Source organism: Carcharodon carcharias, chromosome 19 (assembly GCF_017639515.1).
Source record: "Carcharodon carcharias isolate sCarCar2 chromosome 19, sCarCar2.pri, whole genome shotgun sequence".
Lineage (NCBI taxonomy): Eukaryota > Metazoa > Chordata > Chondrichthyes > Lamniformes > Lamnidae > Carcharodon > Carcharodon carcharias.
The window spans coordinates 33,692,015-33,717,076 of NC_054485.1; the positions used below are offsets into that span (position 1 = coordinate 33,692,015).

The 25,062-nt window shown below is 41.1% G+C and overlaps 1 protein-coding gene and 1 long non-coding RNA gene across 4 annotated transcripts in view; one reads left to right on the plus strand and one right to left on the minus strand.

Moving 5' to 3' along the window:
- Positions 1–10,597, minus strand: part of LOC121291402 — a 45,809-nt gene extending 35,212 nt beyond the window's left edge. The window contains exon 1 of the long non-coding RNA XR_005945995.1: positions 10,526–10,597. This is a non-coding gene — a long non-coding RNA (uncharacterized LOC121291402). The remainder of the gene's footprint in view (positions 1–10,525) is intronic.
- Positions 10,598–10,683: 86 nt separating this feature from the next.
- LOC121291918 (protein argonaute-3) overlaps positions 10,684–25,062 on the plus strand; it is a 162,247-nt gene continuing 147,868 nt past the window's right edge. For all 3 annotated transcript variants that reach the window (XM_041213584.1, XM_041213585.1, XM_041213586.1), the window contains exon 1: positions 10,684–11,081. In XM_041213584.1, the coding sequence (XP_041069518.1) occupies positions 11,063–11,081 (19 nt within the window). In that variant the 5' untranslated portion in view covers positions 10,684–11,062. The remainder of the gene's footprint in view (positions 11,082–25,062) is intronic.

Genomic DNA, 25,062 nt, shown 5'->3' on the forward strand with positions numbered 1-25,062 from the left:
CATGAGCGTAAAATTCACTAATGAATCCAATAGGGAAGTCAGGAGAAACTACTTTACCCAAAGATAGACTAGGTTTGAAACTTGCTACCCCAAGAAATAGTTGCATTGACTAGCATAGATACATTTAATCAAAAGTTAGATAAATATATGAAGAAAAAGGAATAGAAGGATCTGTTGATGGGGTTAGATGAAGAAAGATGGGATCAGTGGCAAAAGCAGCATTTACTGCTCATATCCGGGTCTGAGAAGTGGTGGTAAGCTTTCGTCAAGAACTGCTGCAGTCAGTATGCTGTAGGTGTTCCCATAATCCTGTTAGGTATGGAGTACCAAGACTTAGCCAAGTGTCGTCTTTAAGAGCAGTGAGGTTAGAACATTGGGTATCATTGACCAGAGCGTAGAATAATTCAATCCCTAATTTAAGGTCATACTTTCTGTCCATATAATACTTTTATTTTATACTTTTAGAGTAAACCAGCAAAAGTTAGGTCAGCTTGGGAAGTAGAATTGTTTGGCGTATACAAATTTCAAAGCAATATTTTTTTATTCATTCATGGGATGTGTGTGTCACTGGCCAGGCCAGCATTTATTGCCCATCCCTAACTGCCCTTGTTCAGAGTACAAGCTTGATGAGCTGGGAAATGTAAATTGTGCTAGATAGTCATCACTGATGGGAATGTGTAACTACTGCATGACAAGTTTACATTATAAATTCCTATGTCATATTTACCAATGGAAAAGTTAGTAAAGTAGATGCATATTTCCCAAGTGGATGGGACATTTTGATTTTTAACATCTAGGAGTTGATATCTGTGGCCTTTGCATCAAAGGAGTGTGTTCCCTGGAGACACAGGTCTGGAAAAGGGGGTGGAGATCCACTACATCTGATATTTGCCTCAGTTACAGTGCCACAGGTTTCCTGGAGCGGCTTCATGGAGCAGAACAAAGTCCTTTACCTGAAATAGGAGCAGGTACAGTGTTGTTATGTTAATAAAGAATGAGGAAATTCCTAATCATCCCATTACGACCAATGGTGCACGTTTTGCCTGGTGCCCCAAGAGAATGAGTGAGTCTTATGCCTGGTTTGGATCATTGGTAAAGATTTAAAAGAATGAACTGTTAAAAGAAAGATGTGTTAAAGAAAAGGGTTTTATATGGCGCTTTTTGTATCCTCAATGTTCCAAAATACTTTACAGCCAATTATGTACTCTAAGTATAGAAGCTGTTGTACTGCAGCAAAGATGAATCCTAATACTGATCCCCATGCAGAACTACTACCATTAATAAGAACCAGTTGCCGTCTGTTCATTATGGAGTGTTATTTACAGTAGTTACACTTTCTGCTAGCAAGGGAATGCTGGGAAAAGGGAGGAATAAAATGTCAAAAATTATGTCCAAAACAATTGCCCACTCTTTTTACCTTGTATAACCTAATTAATTATATTGCTTTCTCAAAGCTATTTCTTTCTGTTTATTTGGATACATATGCTGGTAGTTTTCAGGCTACCATGAGATCAATTGCCATCAAATTGAACAACCACCTCTATTAGAGCTGAACACGAGCTGCTCCAAGTACTAAGGACAAACTCTTATCACGTTGAATATAGAGGAGCTCCATACAGTGAGTACATATTTGATTATTGATTCAAGGCTTAAAGCATTGCACCATAGGTTGTAAAATTAGATCATCGGTCCATGGTGTGTCAGACATTCTGTTCCTTCTGAACAGCTGCCAATTCCAGTAAAGTTTAAAGGGTATTATTTTTGGACATTTACCAGTGACATTACCATTCTATTCTGCCTCAACCAAAATCTATTATCACATGGCATGACTGTAGTTGTGTAACATTGTTCTTAATTATGGGCCATTTTGACAATTCATTTACCCTAATGGGGATGGTGTAAGTTTACAAACCGTAATGCTAATTGATATATAACACACAATGTTGCCAAGTTGTTTCTGGAAGAAAAGTGCAGAGGTGCAGTGAGTTCAGACTTGATTATTAAAGACATATAAAATAGAATTTTTTAAATTTGTTCTCATATGAGTAGCTTTGATAATCCATCTAATTTATTGCCCATCCCTAATTGCCCTGAGAAGTGCTGATGGGCATTCTCTTTGAACTGCTGTAGTGTTAGATAGGGAATTTGGTATTTTCACCCAATAACTGGAAAGGAACAGCAGTATAGGTCTAAGTTAGGATGGTGTATGACTTGAAGGGATCCATGGAGCCGTTGGTGTTCTCAGATTATTCTTTTGTTTTTCTTGCGGATAGGGGTCGTGAGGAGGGAGATGCTGTCAATACCTTGATGAGTTGCTGCATTGCATCCTATATACCATATGTACTGCATCCCTAGCCCTGAACTCAAGCAAGCTGCTCTGCCCTGAATGATATTCAGCTTTTAAGTATTGTTGAGGTACCCATCCAGATAAGTGATGAGTGACGAGCCTTATAAATGTTAGATAAAACTTTTGTGGGGGGTGGGGGGTCAGAAGGTGAGCCGTTTATCACAGAATATCATATCTCTATTTATCTCCCATTGACAAAGTTGGCAGTATTTAATCCAGGTGATGGAGTTCTTGTCAACTGGCTGGAAAGTTGGCGAGAGCTCCATGTCGCTTCCTTTAGGGAAGACCATGTAAGGACCCTGGGGGCAGAAGTCCTGCCCCCACCACCCCCCTCACCCCACTGAGAGTTGCTGGCTTATCAGAGGCTGGCGGCTCTCCATTGCAGCTGTCCATACCAGCAGTAGCAGACCTCAATTTGGCAGCAGCGTATGAAGGGTGTCCAAGAAAATTTCTGCCCTGGACTTAATCGGGGAAGTGGAGGTATCCACTTGGCACCCTCCCACTCAATTAAATGTAGGACCTGTCTCCAAACCTGCTTTGGGGGAAGGCATTAAGTTCCACCCAGTGTTTATGCAGCTGATCGAGTTCAACTTCTAGTCAATGGTGATCTCCCAAGAAGTTAATAACGGAACCCTGGCCGTAGTGGTGCTATTGAAGGTCATGGAGGGATGGCTAGGGTTTCTGTTGTTTGATGACCTATCATTTATGTGCACCAATGCTCTGCTAAAGACTGGTATGGATTGCTTTATATATGAATATAAACTCATGAATATGAATATATATGTGAATGGAGTCAAACATTGGCATGATCAACAAACAACCAACTCCTGACCTTGTGCCTGAGGGGGGGTGGGGGGGAAGAGGGAAGCCATTGATTTGGTAGATAATTTGGTTGGGTGAAGAACAATTCCTATGCTGACATCCTGAGGCTCGAATCACTGACTTCCAACAATTGCCTTCCCCTTGCATCATTTTAGAAATTGTACATAAGCTCATAGCTTCAGTGTAAACTATAATGCTTGTTTTTTTTTTCTTAACCAAAATACTTTTTTCTATTCTTTCACTGGATGTGAGCATCGCAGGCTAGGTCAGCATTTTTATTGCCCATCCCTGATTGCCCTTGAGCAGTCCATATGGTGTTTGGGAGAGAGTTCCAGGATTTTGATCCAGTGACAGTGAAGGAACGGCGATTTAGTTCCAAGTCAAGATAGTGTGTGACTTGGAGGGGAACTTGCAGCTGGTGATGTTCCCATGCAGCTGCTGACCTGTCCTCCTAGGTGATAGAGGTCACAGGTTTGTAAGGTGCTGTCGAAGGAGCCTTGTTGAGTTGCTGCAATGCATCTTATAGATGGTACACAATGCTGCCACTGCGTCAGTGGAGCGAGTGGGTGTTGGTGGATGGGGTGCCAATTAAGAAGGCTGCTTTGTCTTAATGGTGTCAAGCATCGAGTGTTGAAGGAGCTGCACTCATCCAGGCAAGTGAAGAGTGTTCCATCACACTTGTGGACACTTGTGTGCCTTGTAGATGGTGGACAGGCTTGTGGTGCAGCTCAGTTTCTAGTTAATGGTAACCCCCAGGATGTTGATAGTGGGGGATTCACCAGTGGTAATCCATTGAACGTTGAAGGGAGATGATTGGATTCTCTCTTGTTGGAGATAGTCATTGCCTGGCACTTGTGTGGCACAAATGTTATTTGCCGCGTGTCAACCCAAGCTTGAGAGTGTTGTCCAGGTCTTGCTGCAAAGGCACATGGACTGCTTCAGTATCTGAGTCGTCGTGAATGATGCTGAATGTTGTGCAATCATCAGCAAACATCCCCACTTCTGATCTTATATAGGTGGGAAGGTCATTGATGAGGCAGCTAAAGATGGTTGGGCTTAGGACACTAACTTGAGGAACACCCGTAGTGATGTCCTGGGACTGAGATGATTGACCTCCAACAACCACAATCACCTTCCTTTGTGCTAGTTATGACCCCAACCAAAGGAGAGTTTCCCCCCTGATTCCCATTGATTCTAGTTTTACTAGGGCCCCTTTGATGCCACACTCAGTCAAATGCAGCCTTGATGTCAAGGTAAGACATGCTCACCTCACCTCTGGAGTTCAGCTTTTTGTCCATGTTTGAACCAAGGCTGTAATGAGTCAGGAGCTGAGTGGCCCTGAATCAATTCTCAGTAATTTAAATATATGTTTGAAGTGTTTTGCTGCTTCTGCAGTATATCTCAGAATTACATCTATCAAGACTCAGCTTGGCTCATTGGTTGCAATCTCACCTGAGTCAGAAAGGTATGGCTCACATTTCATTGCAGTGTGGAGGGTATGCTACATTGTTGAAAATATTGTATTTCGAATAAGATGTCAGCATCAGGTTGTGCCAAACTGTTCAGTTGGGCACATGATCACATGATATCCAATGGCATTGTCTGATAACGATCGCCATTGTCCTGGGAAATATTTATCCCTGAACCAACATACCAAAAACAAATTTATTGGCCATTTGTTTCATTTCTATTTGTAGGACCTTGCAATGTGTAATTTGATAGCCATGTTTATTGATGTGACAACAGTGATTACGCTTGAAAATTCAACAAGGAGCAACAACGTGCATTTATAGAGCGCCTTTAACACAGGAAAATATCCCACAGTGCTTCACAAATTAACAAATTGTTTTTCACTTTTTAAGCAGGGTTTTGTGCACTTCAAAATTAATGTATTCTCCATTATTTTAAATGAAAAGCAAATTCGTTTTTTGTTTATTCATTCATGGGATGTGGGCATCACTGGCTAGGTCAGCATTTATTGCTCATCACTATTTGCCCTTGTCCAGAGGGCATTTAAGAGTCAACCACATTGCTATGGGTCTGGAATCACATGTAGGCCAAACCAGACCACAGCAGATTTCCTTCCCTAAAAAGACATTAGTGAACCAGGGGAGTTTTTAGAACAATCAACATTGGTTTCATGGTCACTATTAGACTTTTACTGAATTCAAATTCCACCATCTACCATGGCGGGATTCAAACACAGGTTCCCAGAGAATTACCCTGGGTCTCGGAATTACTAGTCCAGCATAAATATCACTACGCCGTTGATTTAAAATAAAAGTTTATATAAAGCATTGATGTACACACAGACACTTTAAAGCCTGCTTCCTAAAATCTGAAAACGTTTCCAATTTACTGTGACAGTGATTTTCGCCTTAAACCTAAATGGAGCCTGGATCCATGCTGATGTGTAGTTTATTCAACACTAGAGTGGATTCCTAAATTAAATCAGGGGCATATGTTGCAGGACCCAAGCAAAGCAGAATTATAGAAAATAATGAATGTTACATGTCAGTTCAATATTTTTGAGAACAATATTAGATAGCAATTTATTAGAAATTGGCGTATTTCTATACAGCTACCATTTAGCCTTAAATTTTCTAAGCACTGTGCAGATTAGTGATTTGTGTACTAAATTAATTTGCATGTTTTATGTTAATTGCAATAAAGTTTTCTTATTGTCAGTACCTCATGAGACATCTAAGAACACTGATCCAAATGTGCACACATCATAGGATTGCCACTGGAAAATATTTTTCCAAAAGGCCATGTCACATACACCAATCCTTGACACATTTTTACATTAGTTTAATTCTGCAGTCTAAGCAAACATGGGTTTGGGAGCATTGCAAGAGCATATAATGTCTTGCACAAAATTAGTCGTCAATTAACATAATTAGCACGTACTCCCTAAGTGTTTTTCCTATGTATGATTACTGAAAGAAAGCAGGGGAAGGGGAAAGTAGCAGTTCTCAAACAGCTGCTACACATTTAAACATTGATGTTTGTTGTGAAAGTGTTTGAAACCGATATTTAAAAACAAGCCAAAACCAGAAGACATGGAGAAGTACAATTTTTATAATGAGCACGTCCAATAGAATGAGAAGATCAACTCAGTAAAGAAATGGAGAGAACTAATGTTGCTACCTTGGGTAAGATGAGACAGATTAGAAAGTGTGATGATGGCTTGAGCTCTGATATTTTCTTTGGAAGAAGTTCCTGAAAGACTTAATAACCAACATCTCTGCATCATACATAATTTTTGGACCTTCCACTCAACTGAAATATCTCATCCAAATCGAATAGAATGAAACCCAATCAGCTGATCATTGAAAACAGTGTTAACTTCTCATTGTATTAATACTATTGCAGAACAGAACTCTCACTCCATGGAAAATAATGCATAGTTTTGACTAAACAGTTTTTTTATTAGTCTGCAGTCTCTGTCATGTGTCAGATTCCAAGTCATAGATAACATTTGAAAAAGCTCTGGGAATTCATTCTTGAATCCCCCATAAGAAATGATTGAAAATTCATTTGCTGTTCTGATGAAAAGTCATAAATATTCCAGGGTATACAAGATTTTAGAAAGACAGGCAGAATGGCAAAGGAGGAGGGGTAGCCCTGATAGTAAGGGATAGCATAAGGACATTAGTGAGAAAGGATCTGAAGTAGAATAAGTATGGGTGGAAATTAGGAATAGCAAGAATCAGAAATACTGGTGGGAGTAATTTATAGACCCCCCTAACTGTAGTTATATTGTTGGACAATACATTAAACAATAAATTATTGGAACTTTTAACAAAGGCAAAGTAATTTGGGGGGATTTTAATCTTCCTATAGACTCAACCAATCAAATTGACAAGGGTAGTCAAGAAGATGAGTTTATATAATGACAGTTTCCCAGAACAAAACATTGTAGATCCAAATAGGCATAAAATTATCTTAGACTGAGTATTGCATAATGAGGCAGAGTTAATTAGTAATGTCATAGTTAAATGATCTACTGGGAAATAGTGATCATAATACCATTGAATTCCATGTTAGGTTTGAAAACAACATGCTATAATCACAAACATTAATCTTAAACCGAAACAAAGACAATTACATAGACATGAGGGGAGAACTGGCTAATGTTGATCAAGTAAATAGACTAAAAGGTACGATGAGAAATGAACAGTGGGAAAGATTTAAAGAAACAGGTCAAAATGTTCAACAAAAATACATTCCATTGAAAAACAAAAACTCAGCAAGACAGACCCATCCATGGCTCATTCAGGAAGTTAAGGATAGTATTAGAATAAAAGATGAGGCTTACAATGTTGCAAAAACAACATCAAGTCTGAGGATTGGGAGTGGTTTAAAAAACAGCAAAAGGCCACCAAGAAGTTGAGTAAAAGGGAAAAAATAGAATATGAGAGTAAACTAGCCAGGAATATAAAAAGTGCTTTTACAACTATATAAAAAGGGAGTAGTTAAAGTAAATGTTGGTCCTTTAGAAGCAGAGACAGAGACAAATTATCACGGGGAATGAGAAAATGGCAGAGACATTGAACAAATATTTTGTATCTGTCTTCATAGTAGAAGACACAAGTTGCATACCAGAAATAGAGGGCAACCTAGGGACTAAAATCCGACAAATCCCCAGGCTTGATGGTTTACACCTTAGGGTTCTAAAAAAGATAGCTGCAGAGCTAATGCTTTGTGGATGCACTCATACAAGGAAAGCAGAAAATTAGCATATATACAGCAAGCAATTGGAAAGCAAAAAGCATGTTGGCTTTTTTTGAAAGGGGAATTGAGTACTTGCTACATTATATGAGCTTTAGGGAGACCACTTATGTAATACTATATACAGTTTTTGTCTCCATATTTAAGTAAGGATATACTTGCATTGGAGGCGATACAGTGAAGATTCTTTAAATTGGTCCCTGGAATGAGCAGAGGCTGAGTAAACTGGAACTCTATTATCTGGACTTTATAAGAACAAGAGGCAACCTCATTGAAATATACAAGATTCTGAAGGATCTTGATAGGGTGAACGCAGAGAAATTGTTTCTGCTGGCTGGGGAACCTAAAACATGAATGCACAGTCTCAGGATAAGGGGCTGATTAATTAATAAAAACAAAAAACTGCGGATGCTGGAAATCCAAAACAAAAACAGAATTACCTGGAAAAACTCAGCAGGTCTGGCAGCATCGGCGGAGAAGAGCAAAGTTGACGTTTTGAGTCGAAACGTCAACTTTGCTCTTCTCCGCCAATGCTGCCAGGCCGATTAATTAAGACTGAGATAAGGGGAAACCACTTCACTCAAAAGATTCTGAATCTTCAGAATTCTCTACCCCAGAGAGTTGTGGATGCTCCATCATTGAATATATTTAAGACTGAGGTAGATAAGATTTTTGGTCTCTCAGGGAATCGAGATATGGGGAATGGGCAGGAAATAAGTTGAAGCCCAAGATCAGCCATGATCATATTGAATGGCAGAGCAGTGTTAGCAGAGTATGGTCTACAGCTGCTCCTATTTCTTGTGTGTTCTTATGACTTGAAACATTAACTCTGTTTCTCTCTCCAAGATGCTACCTGACCTGGTTAGTAATTCCAGCATTTTCTGTTTTTATTTAATGAATTTGCTGTTTTGTTTTAAAGGAAACTTCATAGATTGTGATTTAGAAAAAAAATCTTGCTCAAAGTAAAGCTGACCCAGAAGGTCCCAGATTCAATTTCCAGTCTATTCTGAGTTAGCTCATTTCAGCCTTTGTGGCGGTCGGACACTACATTTTTGGACAGATTACAGAGGGGGAAATATGTACAGATATTGGGTGAGGGCAGGATTGGGTTCAGTGTGTTATTTTCCGGCAGCTGAACAGCCTAACTGTCATCATCTTCACTTGCAAATAAGAATGGCAACTTGGGTGAAACACTGAAGTGTCCGTGGATCCAAACACCTACAGAAGCCAATACCTTCAGGAGAGGTTGTAAACTAGCAATAGAAAAGTTGCACAAAAGTTGCACCACGTGCTCGGTGGGCACCGCGGGGACAGGGGTGTTTTATTGAACCCTTTAATCACATTTTGGTTTAAAGTTTGTAAGTTTCCTTTAAACTTTGTCCTTAGTTTTACAGCTGACCTGAATTAGGGGCTGTGCTTGATTTATCCTAATTTTGTTAATTTAGTTTAATTGTTTTAACTCAAAAGAGTTACAACACCTGATAAAAATAATTTAAAATATAAGCCGCCAAGCACAGTATCAGTAGCATCAAAGTGAGGTTCACGATTAGTTTGCAGTCTCCTATTCACAATCCTGCCACTTTAGTGTTTCCCAGTTTACTTGCGGTAAATTACCAAGCAGAAGCCAATAGGCTGGAGTCAAAGCAGAGCATTCATTCCACCTAGTGGTCATTTTCAGAGGGGCCCTTGAAGAAAGTTTGGGTCTTCACCACGTGGGTTGTACAGACAGCAAAATATGTTTAGTATATTCAGAGGTGCTTTTTCTAACTAAATATAGAAATCATGTACAGAAGCTCTGGCCATTGCATTTGGATCTTCAGAAAGGTTACGATGCACATGACAAAAATATTACCAGATTTTCATCCTTAGATGTGCAGATGCTTCAAAAAAAAAACACCAGCTGGTCCCGAGAATTCTCCACAACCACCCCCCCACCCCCCTTTCCCGTTTGTAATTTGATTAATCCTTCTCGACCTCGATTGCCGGGGAAATAAATAGAAAGTGGTCATTAATTGTTGACAGGATTAAACTACATCTGGTGTTTCTATGTTATAACAGTGGAGGTTTACCCTCATTTAAAACAGATCTCCCCATCTGATTTGGGATATTTTTTGGGGGGGGGGGTGACTGAACAACTGGAGCTACTTGCTAAATCTGTGGCTGACGAAATTTATCGTTGACTCCCCCTCCCCCCCCCCCGAGCCTCAAAGGAAACGTTTCCACTGAGCCGGACACTCCTGTCCATGGAGAGTTTGGTACCCGGCCTTGCAATCCTGTGCTCACGAGCCCCGCAAGAGGACAAACCAGATGGCAACGGCCCACGGACAGAGCCACTTCGAGCTCAGAGAAGGCCGGGTCCACAGCTTTGCTGGAAAGAAAATTTACTGCCCCCCCCCCAAAAAAAAAATTAGGGTCAGATTGCAAACTGGAGCCGGGGGGGGTGGGGGGGGGGGGTTTGAGCCTTAGAATTTGATAACGAAACCCAAGTCGAATATATGCCCATTCTTCGCGGGGCTAGTAAATTTAAAAAAAAGAGGGAACTGAAAGGGAAAACAATTCTCCCGGGAGAAAGACGATCAAAAATTACACCGTTAAATATAATCACCCGAAAAACAAACATACTTGCGTTTCTCTAGAAACCGATTTACACCCGGGGGTGGGGGAAGGACGAACGTGATGACCTCAGTCGCGCCGTAAGATTGCGTGGTGACATGCCCGAGGAAATTATGAATAATTAAGCCAAGGCCGTCAATCGTCATTTCCGGCGGTTAGGTGACGGTTAATCCGGTTGGGCAGACGCTGTAGCCGAGGAAAAAAAAAGACGAAAGCGGCGGAAAATAAAGTGGCGAGCGCGCGGGGCCTGAGTGATCGCTGGAAGCCGGAGCCGCAGATTCTTCTCAGCCGGGGGAGCCAGCCTGTCGAGTTCGGGGGATTAGTTTCCGGCCAGTAAAGGGAGAGGCCCCGCCGGTGTTTCGGAGCCCAGGAGGAGCGGAGCGGCCCCCACCAGGCAAAGATCTGCACTAAGCCGGGGGAGACCCGTCCCTCCGAAAAGCAGCCGGGATCGAACTGAGCGAAGTGGGTCACCCGCCCCGACCGCCGGCCGGTCCCGTCCGTCAGAGGCCGCTGAAAACCAAGCGTGTGTAGGAAGGGGCTCCATGAATGGAAATCGGAACCCCAGGTATGAGGGGCCGCTGCAACTGGATCCCATCGGATGCTCGAATCTGCCCTTAAACAGCGGGTGGAGAGACATAAGGGGTGGGGTGGGGGAATCTAAACGTAATATCGGCCAAATAACACAGACCAAAGAAGATAGCGGTGTGGTGGAGGGAGGCCGGGGGGCGGGATGGGGGGGAGATTTATGAACGGATTACTGATAAGGTAAAGTCAGACTTTAATTAGATAGAATCAGAGGTCTCTAGTCTGCTAACCTCCTAGAAATTGAACTTTCTGTACCTTGTCTACACGGACTGGATTTGTTGCAGGCTGTTTGTCGAGCTCCCGAGAGTGGGGGTGGGTGGGTGGCGGCGGAAGGAATTTAATAAACCTGGTAAGTAAGTTTCTTGTGAGTTACAGCACCGGGAGACAGATTGGCCGTTGGAATGTGTTGGTCCCACCTGTCAACCTGATAGCTGCCACCGAACCTTTTGTTATGTCCGAGCTCCGTAGTTGTAACCGAAGTATGGAGAGAGGCTCAAACGGTTAGAGTATAAACAACACAGATAATATACAAGGAAAGAAAATCTGCAGATACTGAAACAAAAAACTGAAAATACTGGAGATAATCAGCAGTCAAGAGCAACCAAGTTAATGTTTCAAGTCTACACCTGAAGCATTCACAGATGCTGACTGACCTGAATGCATTTTCTGTTATGCAAGAGCACATTTTTATATAGTGCCTTTGATGTGCAGTAACATCCCTAGCTACTTCAGAAGTGTAATTAATCTGAAATTGACACCCCAACAAAGGAGTTATTAGGGGGAGGTGGGTGATGGGGTGTCCAAAAGCTTGGTCAAAGAGAGAGATTTTGAAGAATCTTTGGAAGCAGAGAGGCAGAGGGAAATCTGTGTTTGTGAAAGACCCAGATGCCTGAAGGTATGAGAAAAGGATTGCATAAGATGCCAGTCAGAAGAATCGAGTGTTCAGGTGGAGAGCTTGTCAGATTGAAGGAAGTTATAAAGGTAGGGGAGAATGAGGCCTTGATGAGATTTAAACACATTTTATACAGCTTGTCTGTATTAATAAATAAGGAATTGTACAGGAAACAATGCAATAATATATAATGTAATACAGTGAAAAGTTGTTTACTTTGAAAGATTGAGTCAAATGACAACATGACAGGCTGTATGAATTGGGGATGTCACTCAAGTTCTGATTTAATTACAGAATAATGTCTGATATTTAAGCTTTAGTTCTTTGTCACCATTTGATTGTAATCTGAAAGATGCAAAAACTTAACAGGAAAAATTACTTCTATACTTGTAAGATAAGCTATTTACTGCCCTGCTAATGTAAGATGGGAGGAAACTAGTGCAGGTTAATATCCTGTTGGAAATGAAATCTGTAATACTGCCTGCTGCTGAAGGAATTGATTGTGCCGAATGCATCTTTTTTAAAAAAAAAAGTCCCCACTTTTAAACATGCCCCCTTTCCATTGATATTAGTAATACTCATTTAAAGTAATGACTTATGATAAATGAAAGGTTCAGACTCCTTATAATAAACATTAAGGGTTTTGAAAAGTGTTGCAATAGCATTGTAATATGGAGAAGCAGTAGTGACTAATCGCATATGATTAATTCTCTGAAATGTTTGGAAGTATTTACAGTAATTGTCTAATGGTCATGTTGGCAGCATGGGCACAGTAGACCACTGTACAGGTGCATCTTTCAATGTATTTTACTGAGGTTGTATGATGGTGCTTTTCTAAAATGAGCCCTCAAATATATGTATTGCTTTTAGTTTAGGTAATACCTCGAGCACTTTGTCTAAATAAGATGAAAGTTGCTTGGATCACATCTATATGACAATGCAGTACCTTGCAACAATATCATGCTGACACCATACTCGGAGTCCTGGCTGCAAAGTCAGACTTGATTGTTTAAAGAATTGATGGGATTATTTTTGTCATGGAACAGTAGTCCCAAATAATTGGAACTGCTAAGAAAAGCAGCCTTTGGAAATAGAAATGGGAAGCCCAGCATTGCTCTAGATTCTAGCAGTTGGTGAATAAGATGGTAGTATATTTTCTCATGATTAATCTGACAGAGTCTTTTCACGATTTACTTACTAATTTTCAAATCCAGTAGCAATCTTCCTCCTTCTAGGCTTGCCATGTACCATTGCCTGTCCAGTAATGTAGATGAGATGCCTGTTCCCAGCTCTGCTGATGTACTCTTGAATTAGCCATGAGGGTGTGCACAAGAGTGGATTTGGGTAACAGTCATTTCCTTTCCTTCCCATCTGTGGCAAGATTTCTGAAATTTGCTGACTTGTATTTTACTGCTCCACATCCTGTTGGATTGAGAGGATTCTGGCTATGAATATTTTCAGCTATGTTGCTCCCTTACTGATCCATCCCTGACAAATGTTTCTTCCCACTCTTTGAAGCAAAAGAAACTAAATGCAGCTGGCCTTTTGAGTTGGTTGCATTCAGCAATTGTTTAGCAATGGTTAACATTGTTGACAAATTTCAATTTTATTTACAAAATTAAAGTTTTGTTCCAAGCAATTCCGATGATTAACTCAGTGCAGGAATCATGAAATGTCGGTTAATGGACTTGTTTGTGTGACATTGCCAGTGATTGCAATGCTAACTTGATGAAATTGGTAAGCTTTTTGATAGCATGCTAGTACTCATTTAAGTTTATTTAAATGCCCTTTTCTCTTTAGAGCACACTGGAACCAAATGTTCTAACTCCTCTGGTCCCAACTCATTCCAGATCATAACTATGATAATAAGACAGTTTAATATATTTGCTGCTGTGAAATGCCAGCCATATCATGCCAGCATCCCTGAATTGAAAGTGGGAATTTTGCAAAGTAGCAAGAGCACCATTCTGCTTGAAATGCATTTAAACTATTGGTAGTTTCATAGTATTTGACAGTTCTGTTTCTAATGCCAACATAAGGAACACAGCTCCTTTAAGTCAAAGTCCTGACTATAATCCTAATGGAATAAATTGGTGCTGTAGCTCAGTTGGTAGCACACTTCTGACCCAGAAGGTTATGGATTCAAGTCCCACTCCAGGACTTAAGCACAAAAATCAAGGCTGATATTCCAGTGCAGTACTGAGGAATTGCTGTGTTGTCAGAGGTGCTGTCTTTTGGATGAGATACTAAGCAGTGGTGTGGCAATAAAAAATTTCCTGGCACTATTTCAAAGAAGAGCAGAGGATTTATCCCTAGTGTCATGGCCAATTTTTATATCTCAATCACCACAAAAACAGACTATCTGGTCTTCATCTGTTTGTGAGAGTTTGCTACGCCCAAGTTGACTGCTGTGTTTCCTAAATTACAGCATAAGTACTTCATTGACTGTGAAGCACTTTGTGATGTCTGCTGATCATGAAAAGCACTATATAAAAGTATTTTTTTCTTCCTATAAATTCTGGGAGCATGATGCCATTTATTGCAGGACTTGGGTAACTTCAGACTTGATGGTACACTCTATACCAGTTGCCAAGGATTGTACAGGCAGCTTCCAGGATGGCACTGATAGGTGCATTACATTGAGAAAAACATGGAAGCTGTCTTTGAAATAGATTTCTTCTATTTTTAAAGTGATCAGGTGTGAAAATCAAATCTGTAGTATTGTCAGGATACCAACAGAGGAACATCTGACCATAGGGCTTGAGACATTTATTGGCATTGCTAGGAAGCATCGTCTGAAGAGAGAGTTCATTCTGCCTTTTGATAGGACAAAACTGATTTGGAAAGTGAAGACCAAATCAGAGGCATTGCGAGCCTGAGTTAAATATCATAATGTGTGAACAGTTAAAAGATTAGATGCTATATAAAGATGCAGCAGAGCAGGCTAGTTGTAGCTGGTATTAATCTTTATAAAATGCAGTCCTGATTGACTTCATCCTAGGGCCTTAAAAGAGGAGGCTAATGAGGGAGCAGATGCATTGGTGTTAATTTTCCAAAATTCGCTAGATTCCGGAAAGGCTCCAAGAGACTGGAAAGTAGCAAATATAACCCCTCTATTCAAGAAGGTGGGGTGGGGAGGGAGGCGGCAGGAAACGATAGGTCAGTTAGCTTGACGTCTGTCATGGAGAAGGTGTTAGAATCAATCATTAAGGAAGCTATAACTGGGCACTTAGAGAAACTCAAGGTAATCAGGAAGAGTCAGCATGGTTTTGTGAAGAGGGATCATGTTTAACCAATTTATTGGAGTTCTTTGAAGGAGTAACATGTGCTGTGGATAAAGGGGAGCCTGGAGACCTACTGTACTTGGATTTTCAGAAGGCATTTGATAAAGTGCTACATCAAAGGTTATTGCGGAAAATTAAAGCTCATGGTGTCGAAGGTAACATATTAGTATGGATAGAAGATTGGCTGGCTGGCAGAAAACTGTGTGCATAAATGGGTCTTTTTCTAATTGGCAGGATGTGATGAATGGAGTTCCGCAGGAGTCTCTGCTGGGGCCTCAACATTTTACAATTTATATTAATGACTTAGATGAAGGGAATGAAGGCAAGGTATCTCAATTTGCAGGTGACGCAAAGCTAGGTAGGAAAGTGTGTTGGAAGAGGACATTCAGAATTTGCAGGCTGATATAGATAAGTTGAGTGAGTGGGCAAAGTTCTGACAGATTGAGTATAATGTGGGAAAATGTGATGTTGTTCATTTTGGCAGGAAGAATAAAAAAACAGAATGTTACCTAAACAGAGAATGGCTGCAGAATTCCAAAGTGCAGAGAGACCTAGGTGTTCTAGTGCATGAGTCACAAGAAGTTGGTATGCAGTTAGTATGCAAGTAATTAAGAAGGCTACTGGATGCTATCCTTTATTATTAGAGGAATTGAACATAAAAGTGGGGATGTTATGCTTTAGTTATACAGGGCATTGCTAAGACCATGTCTCAAATACTGTGTGCCATTTTGGACTTTTTATTTAAGGTAAGATACAAATGCATTAGAGACAGTTCAGAGGGGATTTACTAGATTGATGCCTGGAATGAGCAGGTTGTCTTATGAGGAAAGATTAGACAGACTGGGCTTGTTTCCACTGGAGTTCAGAAGACTGAGGGTTGACTTGATTAAAGTATATAAGATCTTGAATGGTATTGACAGGCGTTTCCTTTTGTGGGTGAGTCTAAAACTAGGGGCCACTGATTTAAAATTAGGAGTTGCTGTTTTAGGACAGAGATGAGGAGAAATTTTGGAACTCTGTCTCAGAAGGTGATGGAGGCAGGATCATTGAATATTTTTAAGGCGGAGGTAGATTCTGGTAAGGCAAAGGAATCAAAGGTTATCAGGGGCGGATGGGAATGTGGAATTCAAGACACAAACAAATCAGCCATGGTCATCTTGAATGGAGGAGCAGGCTCATATGGCTGAATGGCCTACTTCTCCTATTTCATATGTTTGTGTTGTATTATTGAAAGTGCAACCCTAATAAATCACTGGATTTGGATTGTTAAAGCTGTATTTTAGACTGTTAAAATGGTTGGACTCTTCCACTAAAAGCTTTGATGGTAGACAGGCAATGGCTAGAAATACTACATAGTCTACAACAGATATGCATTCCTCTAAGACACAAACACCCGAAGGGAAAGGTAAATCAACTGTAGTTAGCGAAATAAGTTAAAAGATTGCATTAGATTAAAGGAAGTCGCTAAAAGGATGCCAAAAAAAAAAATGGTAAGCCTGAGGATTGGGAGCAATTTAGAACCCAGAAAACTATTAAAGAAAGGGAAAAGAGAATATGAATACAAATTAGTGAGGAACATCAAAGCGGACAGTAAAAGCTTCTTTAGATATGTGAAATGGAAAAGATTAAATGAACAAATGTGGGCCAATTACAGTTAGGGATAGGAGAATTTATAGTGGGGAAGAGGGAAGTGGCAGAGACAATTACTTTGCGTCTGTCTTCACAGAAGAACATACAGAAAATCTCCAAATATACCAGGTGACCAAGAGACTTGTGAAACTGAGGAACAAAAAGAAAGTAGTATTAGTAATGAGATAGTACTTGAAAAGTTAACTGGATTGTAGGTTGATAAATCCCCTGGACCAGATGAGCTTCATGCCAGAGTGTTGAAGGAGGTGGCTGGAGAGATAGTGGCTGCATTGGTGGTTATCTTTCAAAATTCTAAAGGTTCCTGCAGACTGGAAAGTAGCAAATGTAACCCCACTATTCAAGAAGGGAGGAAGGGGGAGAATGGAGAACCGCAGACTTGTTAGTTTGACATCCGTAGTAGGGAAAATGTTAAAATCTACAATACAAGAAGTGGTAACTCAATATTTAGAAAAGAATGGTAAAATTGGGCAGTGTAAATGTTAATTTGTGAGAGAGAAATCATGTTCGACAAAGTTGGGAGTTTTTTTGAGAACATTACTTGTAGCATTGAAAAAGGAGAACCCGTGGATGTGGTGTATTTGGATTTTCAGAAGGCTTTTGATAAGGTCCCACACAGAAGGTTAGTAAATAAAATTAGAGCACATGGGGATGGAGAAAATATACTAGTATGGATTAAGAATTGGTTAACAGACAGAAAGCAGAGAGTATGAATAAACAGATCATTCTCAGGCTGTTACTAGAGGGATACCACAAGGATCAGTGCTAGGTCCACAGCTGTTCACGATCTATATAAAACATTTGGTCCCCACATCCAAATCAAATATTTCTGAATTTGCTAATGACACCAAACTGGGTAGGTTTGTAAGTTGTGAGGAGGATGCAAGGAGGCTTCAAGAGAACTTGGACAAGCTAAGTGAATGAGCTAGAACATGGCAGATGGAATATAATGTAAATAAATGTAAAGTTATTCACTTTGGTGGAAAAAACAGAAAGGCAGAATATTTCTTAAATGGTGAGAGGTTGGGAAGTGCAGGTATCCAAAGGGATCTGGGTGTCCTGGTTCATGAGTCACTAAGAGTTAGCATGCATGTGCTGCAAGCAATTGGGAAAGTTAATCAGAATCACAGAATAGTTATGGTGTAGAAGGAGGCCATTCGGCCCGTCGTGTCTGCACTGGTTCTCTGACCATTTTAACTTGGTGCCTATCTCCAGCCTTTTCCGTGTAACCCTGTACATTGGATGATTATTTAAATAGAAACAGGGCCTTCCTCCACCATACTCCCAGGCAATGCATTCCAGACCCGAACCATTCGTTGTGTGAAAAAGTTTTTTTCTCACATCACATTTGCTTCTTTGCAAAACACTTCAAAGCTGTGCCCTCTGGTTCTCGAGCTGTTTATGAGCAGGAAGAGTTTCTCCCTGTCTACTCTGTCCAGACCCTTCATGATTTTGAAAACTTCTGTCAAGTCTCCTCCTAGCTTTCTCCTCGCTAAGGGAAACAGTCCATCTTCTCCAGTCTTTCCTCATAACTAATCCTCATCCCTGGAACCATTCTCGCAAACCTCTTCTGCACTCTCTCCAATGCCTTCACAACCTCCCTATAGTGTGGCACCCAGAACTGTACACAATATTCCAGCTGAGGTCTAACTAGTGTCCTATATAAGTTCATCATAACCTCCCCGCTCTTGTACTTGTAAATGGTATGCTGCCCTTCATTTGACTACAGGAGTAAAGATGTATTGCGGCAGTTGTATAGAGTATTGTGTAGCGCCTTGGTGAGACCCCACCTGGAATATTGTGTACAGTTTTGGCCCACTTATCTAAGGATGAATATACTTGCCATAGAGGGAGTGCAACGGAGGTTCACCAGATTAATCCCTAGAATGGTGGGATTGTCATATGTGGTGAGATTGAGCAGACTGGGTCTGTATTCCCTTGAGTTTCAAAGAATGAGGGGTGACCTCATTGAAACTTACAAAATTATTACAGGGTAGATGTAGATAAGATGTTTCCCCTGGCTGGTGAATCTAAAATCTGGGAACATAATCTCAGGATAAGGAGTAGGCCATTTAAGACTGAGATGAGGAGGAATTTCTTCACTTAGAGGGTGGTGGACCTTTGAGCTTCCACAGCCCTCTGGGGTAGAGAATTCCAATCATTGAATATGTTCAAAACAGAAATCGATAGATTTCTGGAGGCTAATGACATCAAGGGATATGGAGATAGAATGGGAAAGTGGTGTTGAGGTAGATGATCAGCCATGATTGAAGAATGCTGGAGCAGGCTTGACAGGCTGAATGGCCTCCTGCTGTTCCTATGTTCCTAAATCTTATTGACTACAGTGCAGTGGGTGTCAGTCTTAAAGTAAATAGAATGTAAATCTGCTAAATACAAATCCCGCAGATTGAACTGGGTCATTTTCTAGCAACTGAAATGTTTTTGTTGCATAAAAGTACTAATAACGACTTTAACAAAAATAACCCCAATTTTTCAAATGGTCTCAGAGGTATTTAAAATTGTGAAGGGATGGAGCAGAGTGGACTGTGTCCAATAGTTGAGGTGTCTAGAGAAAAGGGAGAGAGAGAATTTTAAATGCAAGAGGGTTATGACTGAATAGGAAAGCCTTTTTAAGCGAGCGATTATGGCTCTTGATTGCAGGCATATGTGATGGGGGTCACTGCTGCTGTGAAGCATGAACACCAGTGCAGATGAATTGGACCAAATGGCCACTTTCTGTCAGATATATAACTGAAAAGACCATGTTGTAGTGACCTTAAATACTTGAGTGTCAACTTGGCTTTGTAGTAACGTCCTCACAGGACGATATAGACACGGTGGTTAGATGGGCAGAACAGTAGCAAATGGAATTTAATCCTGAAAAGTGTGGGTTGATGCATTTTGGGAGGAGTAATAAGGCAAGGGAGTACACAATGAATGGTAGCACCCTCGGAAGTACAGAGTATCAGAAGGACCGTGTTGTGCATATCCATAGATCCTTGAAGGCAGCAGGACAGGTTAATAAGGTAGCTAAAAAGGCATATGAGATACTTGCCTTTATTAGTAAAGGTATTGAATACAAGAACGGGGAGGTTTTGATGGAAATGTATAAAGCGTTAGTTAGGCCACATCTGAAGTACTGTGTGCAGCTCTGGTTGCCACACTATAGGAAGGATGTGATTATGCTGGAGAAGGTGCAGAGGAGATTCATCAGGATGTTGCCTGGGCTGAAGCATTTCAGCTATGAAGCGAGACTAGATAGGCTAGAGCAAGAAGGCTGAGGGTGGGCCTGTACAAAATTGAGGGGCATAGATAGGGTAGATAGGAAGAAACATTTCCCCTTAGTGGAAGGGTCAATAACGAGGGGGCATAGGTTTAAGGTAAGGGGCAGGAGGTTTAAAGGAAATTTTATGGAAAATATTTTCACCCAGAGGACAGGGGATATCTGGAACTCTCTGCCTGAAAGGGTGGTGGAGGCAGGAACCCTCACAACATTTAAGAAGTATTTAGATGAACATATGAAACGCCATAGCATACAGGGCTACAGGCTAAATGCTGGAAAATGGGATTAGAGTAGATCGGGGCTTGATAACCGGTGCAGGCAAGATGTGCCGAAAGGCCTCTTTCTGTGCTGTAAAATTCTATGACTAATATTGTATTATGACTTTCTTTAAAGTGTAATAAAGGGGCAGTAATATCCTTAAGGGGGGAAAAAGAAAGAGAAGCAAAAATTAGTTGCTCCAATAAAAAAAAGGTTCTAAATCAGTTTTGTACATTTTGCATGTTCTGGCACACATGGGAACAGAAAAATGACTCTGTCCTCAAACAGGTACCAGAGAGCTATTATTTGTTCCAGTTGAATTTTGATTGCTCTGTATTTAACTGACATGATTGATGCACAGAATGGTGAAACAACAATCTTAAGTAGTTAGTCTAGCCTCTGCTGCTGTGTAGGTTTCCTCTTATTAATTTGAGATGAATAATGTACACTTTCTGTACCACTTGTTCATGACGGACAAAAATAATCTGGAATAAGTAAACATAAGACTGAAGTTCATGTTTGTGCATAATTTATTTTGCATGCAGATTATTCTCAGCTTGTTTTAGTCAGTCACATTTGCTCAGATATGAATTTAACCTTGGCACTCATGGTGGAACAATAAGTAATTACACTCCATGAGATTGCATTGAGAACAACAGCAACTTGCATTTATACAGTGCCTTTAACAAAGTAAAGCATCCCAGGCGCTTCACAGGAGTGTTGACAGGCAAATTTGACACTGAGCCACTTATAGATGTTTCAATGATACGCTGACCGGACTCCTGCCTTGCATCTTTCATAAAGTTGAGCTCATCCAAAATTTTCTGCCCACATCCTAACTCTCACCGAGTCCCATTCATTCATCACCTGCACTAGCTCACCTGCACGGTGTTGTGAAGCCGTGGTTTTATAATCCTCACCCCCGCTTTTGAATCTTTCTGTGGCCTCAGCCTTGTTCATCTCTGTAACTTCTCCAGCCCTACAGCCCTCTGAAATGTGTGTACTCCTCCAATCCTGACCTCTTGCGCATTCCCAGTTTTCGTGGCATGATCATCGACCACCTAGGCTCTAAACCCTGGAATTCCTTCCCTAAACTTTTCATCCTCTATACCTCTCTCTCCTCTTTTAAGATGGCCCTTTAATACCTACCTCTTTGACCAAGCTTTAGGCTACCTGTCATAACAGATTTTTATGTGGCTTGGTACCAAAATTTGTTTTGCTATGCCAGGTGACCAAGAGCTTGGTCAAAGAAGTTTTTAAGGAGGGTTTTCTCAGAGGACAGAGTGATGGAGAGGTGGAAATGTTTAGAGTGGGAGTTGCAGAATTTAGGACCTAAGACAACTGAAGGTTGGCTGCCAGTGGAGGGGTAAAGGAAATTGGGGATGTACAAGAGGCCAGAAGTTAGTATTTTAGAATAGATTTATAAGCATACAGATCAATCCTGTAAAGTATAAAGTTGGCTGGTTCTGGTCATACAGTAACAACTTGCAATTATGCATCTTTAACACTGAAAAATATCCACCGATACCTCCTGGAGGTGCAAGGGGAAAAATAGACGCTGATCTCAAGGAGAGAAGTGACCTAATATTTGGTTAAAGAGGTGGGTTTTAGGGAGCATCTTGGATCAGGGAGAGATGGAAGAGCTTAAGGAAAGAATTCAAAACATGTAGTCTTGACAGCCAAAGGCACAGCCAGCACTCATGAACTGGAGGAAAGGCTGCATAAGAGTTTGGAGACAAAAGAGTGGAGATTTTGGATGATGGGAGTTTGTAAAACCAAGAAGGCATTTAAATAAAATTATTGGAATCTTGCATTTAAATTGTTGGAAGGACTAGTTTAAGTTAGAAATGTTAAGGGTGATGGGGGAGTTGGACGGTGCAAGAGAGAATGTGGGCATCTGAATTTTGGATGAGTTGCAGTTCACTGAGGCTGGCTTTCTATCCTCCAGCCAGGAGAGCTGGTTAATAGTCATGCCTGATAATGACTGAAGTATGAATGAGTGTTTCAATTGTAAATTGGTTGAGATAGGCTGGAGGTAGAAAGATTTGTGCTCTAGAGGGTATAGAGTCAGAACTTCAACCTCATGGTCAAATAGGACAGTCTGGTGCAGCCCTGAGACAGTGACCGAGAAAGGGGATGGAGGTGATGTTGAGGAAAAGTAAGTGAGTGCAACTTGTTCAGAATGTGAATCCTATTTTCCTAGCTACAGTATTGTTCCTGAATTAACTTAGTTTATCAGCTCTTTAATTAGTTTTGTATTTTGAGGGCAATAATGGATTTCAAACCAAAAGCGTGGCAAATTAGTTTGTCTCCCCGCCCCTCCTTTTTAAAAGCAAATGTCTTTATTTTTTTCATGCGACTGACTATTCTCCTGATGCAGAAGTTAGCCAGATGATCCCGTTACATGTTCGGGAAGATCGTGGGACAAACTGCAGTGACTCACTAAATGTTTCTGCTGTTGGGGGCGCAGGGTGGGGAGGGGAGAGAAAACTTATTCAGTGTGCCTTCCTGAATACACAGTGATATAAGAAATTGGGGTACAGGCCTGAGTACCAATCATTTCTTGTTGGAACATTGTTTCATAGCTTGCCATTGTGAGATCTTGGGGTTACAAACCCAGTACCATAACCACTTGGCTATTTAGGCCAAGCGTTTCTTGTTGGAACATGGTGCATCAAATTGCTGTGCCGTTGCAACATTCTTAATCAGCCATGATTAGACCTGTTCATTTAGGTGGAGATTGACAGCTGGTGCATCAGTTGTTTACAATTCAGGATGCTTTTATTCCAAGGTATACTTGCACCAGTTAGTTCCGTAGTTTTGTTGGCTAATGCCCAAAATTTGAAATATAATATAGTGTACTTGGAATTCTATTTATAATGGTACTGCATTATATACGCATTTGGCAAAAGTAGCTTTTTGAATTTATTAGCATATGCTGAAATATCTATTAAATTTTTAAACAATGCAGTATGTTTTGTTCAGTTTTGGATTGGCTAGATTGTGCCAATATTTCTTGAACCAAGAATGGCTCAGTAGCAATGATACTGACCAAGCTGGCTGAGTCCTAAGGACATAACTGCGAGACTGGGTCTTCAGTAGGTGGTAAAGGAACCAACAAGAGGGAAAAATCTACTTGGTCTCGTCCTCACCAGTCTCCCTGCCAAGCACTGTCCATAGACTCCCGCCTTCACATTGAGGATACTATCCATCGCATTGTGTGGCACTACCACCGTGCTAAATTTGATAGATTTCAGACAAATCGAGCAACTCAAAACTGGGCGTCCATGAGGCATTGTAGGTCATCAGCAGGAACAGAATTATATTCAACCAGAATCTGTAACCTTGTGGCCCAGCATATCCCCCACTCTGCCATTTTCGTCATTGGTTCAATGAAGAGTACAGAAGGGCATACCAGGAGCAGCACCAGGCTTACCTAAAAATTAGGTGTCACCTGGTGATGCTACAGCACATGGCTACTTGCATGCCAAACAGCAGAAGCAGCATGCAATAGACAGGGCTAAGTTTTTCCACAACCAATGGAACAGATCCAAGCTCTGCAGTCCTGCCACATCTAGTCGCGAATGGTGGTCAGCAGTTATATAGCTAACAGGAGGAGGAGGTTCCATAAATATCCCCATCCTCAATGATGGGGGAGTCCAGCACATTAGTGCATAGACATGGTTAAAACATTTGCAATCATCTTCAGCCAGAAGTGCCGAATGGATGATCCATCTCGGCCTCCTCCTGAGGTCCCCAGACAATTTGATTCATTCCATGTGATATCAAGAAACTGTTGAAGGCCCTGGATACTGCAAAGGCTACGGGCCCGAACAACTTTCCAGCAATAGTAATGAAGACATATGCTCCAGAACTAGATCCACCCGTAGCCAGGCTGTTCCAGTATAGCACCAACATTGACACGGACCCAGCAGTGTGAAAAAAGCAGAACAAACCCAACCTGCCCAATTACCATCCCATCAGTCTACTCTCAATCATCAGCAAAGTAAAGGAAGGGGTCATCAAGAGTGCTCTGAAGCCATACTTAAATTGCTCACCGACGCTCAGTTTTGGTTCCATCAAGGCCTCTTGGCTCCTGACCTCATTATAGTCTTGGTCCAAACATGGACAAAAGATCTGAACTCCAGAGATGTGGTGAGAGTGACTGCCCTTGACATCAAGGCAGCATTTGACTGTGTGGCATCAAGGAGCCCTAGAATCAGGAGGAAAGCTCTCCACTGGTTGGAGTCATACCTAGCATAAAGGAAAATGGTTGTGGTTGTTGGAGGTCAATCACCTCAGTCCCAGGATATTGCTGCAGGAGTTCCTCAGGGTAGTATTCTAGATCCAACCATCTTCATCTGCTTCATCAATGGCTTTCCTTCCTTCATAAGGTCAGAAGTGGGAATGTTTGCTGATTGCCCAATGTTCACCATTCGCAACTCCTCAGATACTGAAGTAGTCTGTATCCATATGCAGCATGACCTGGACAACATTCAGGCTTGGGCTGATAAGTGGCAAGTAACATGCGTGCCACACAAGTGACCATCTCCAGCAAAGAGAATCTGACAGGTCCCTTTGACATCCAATGGCATAC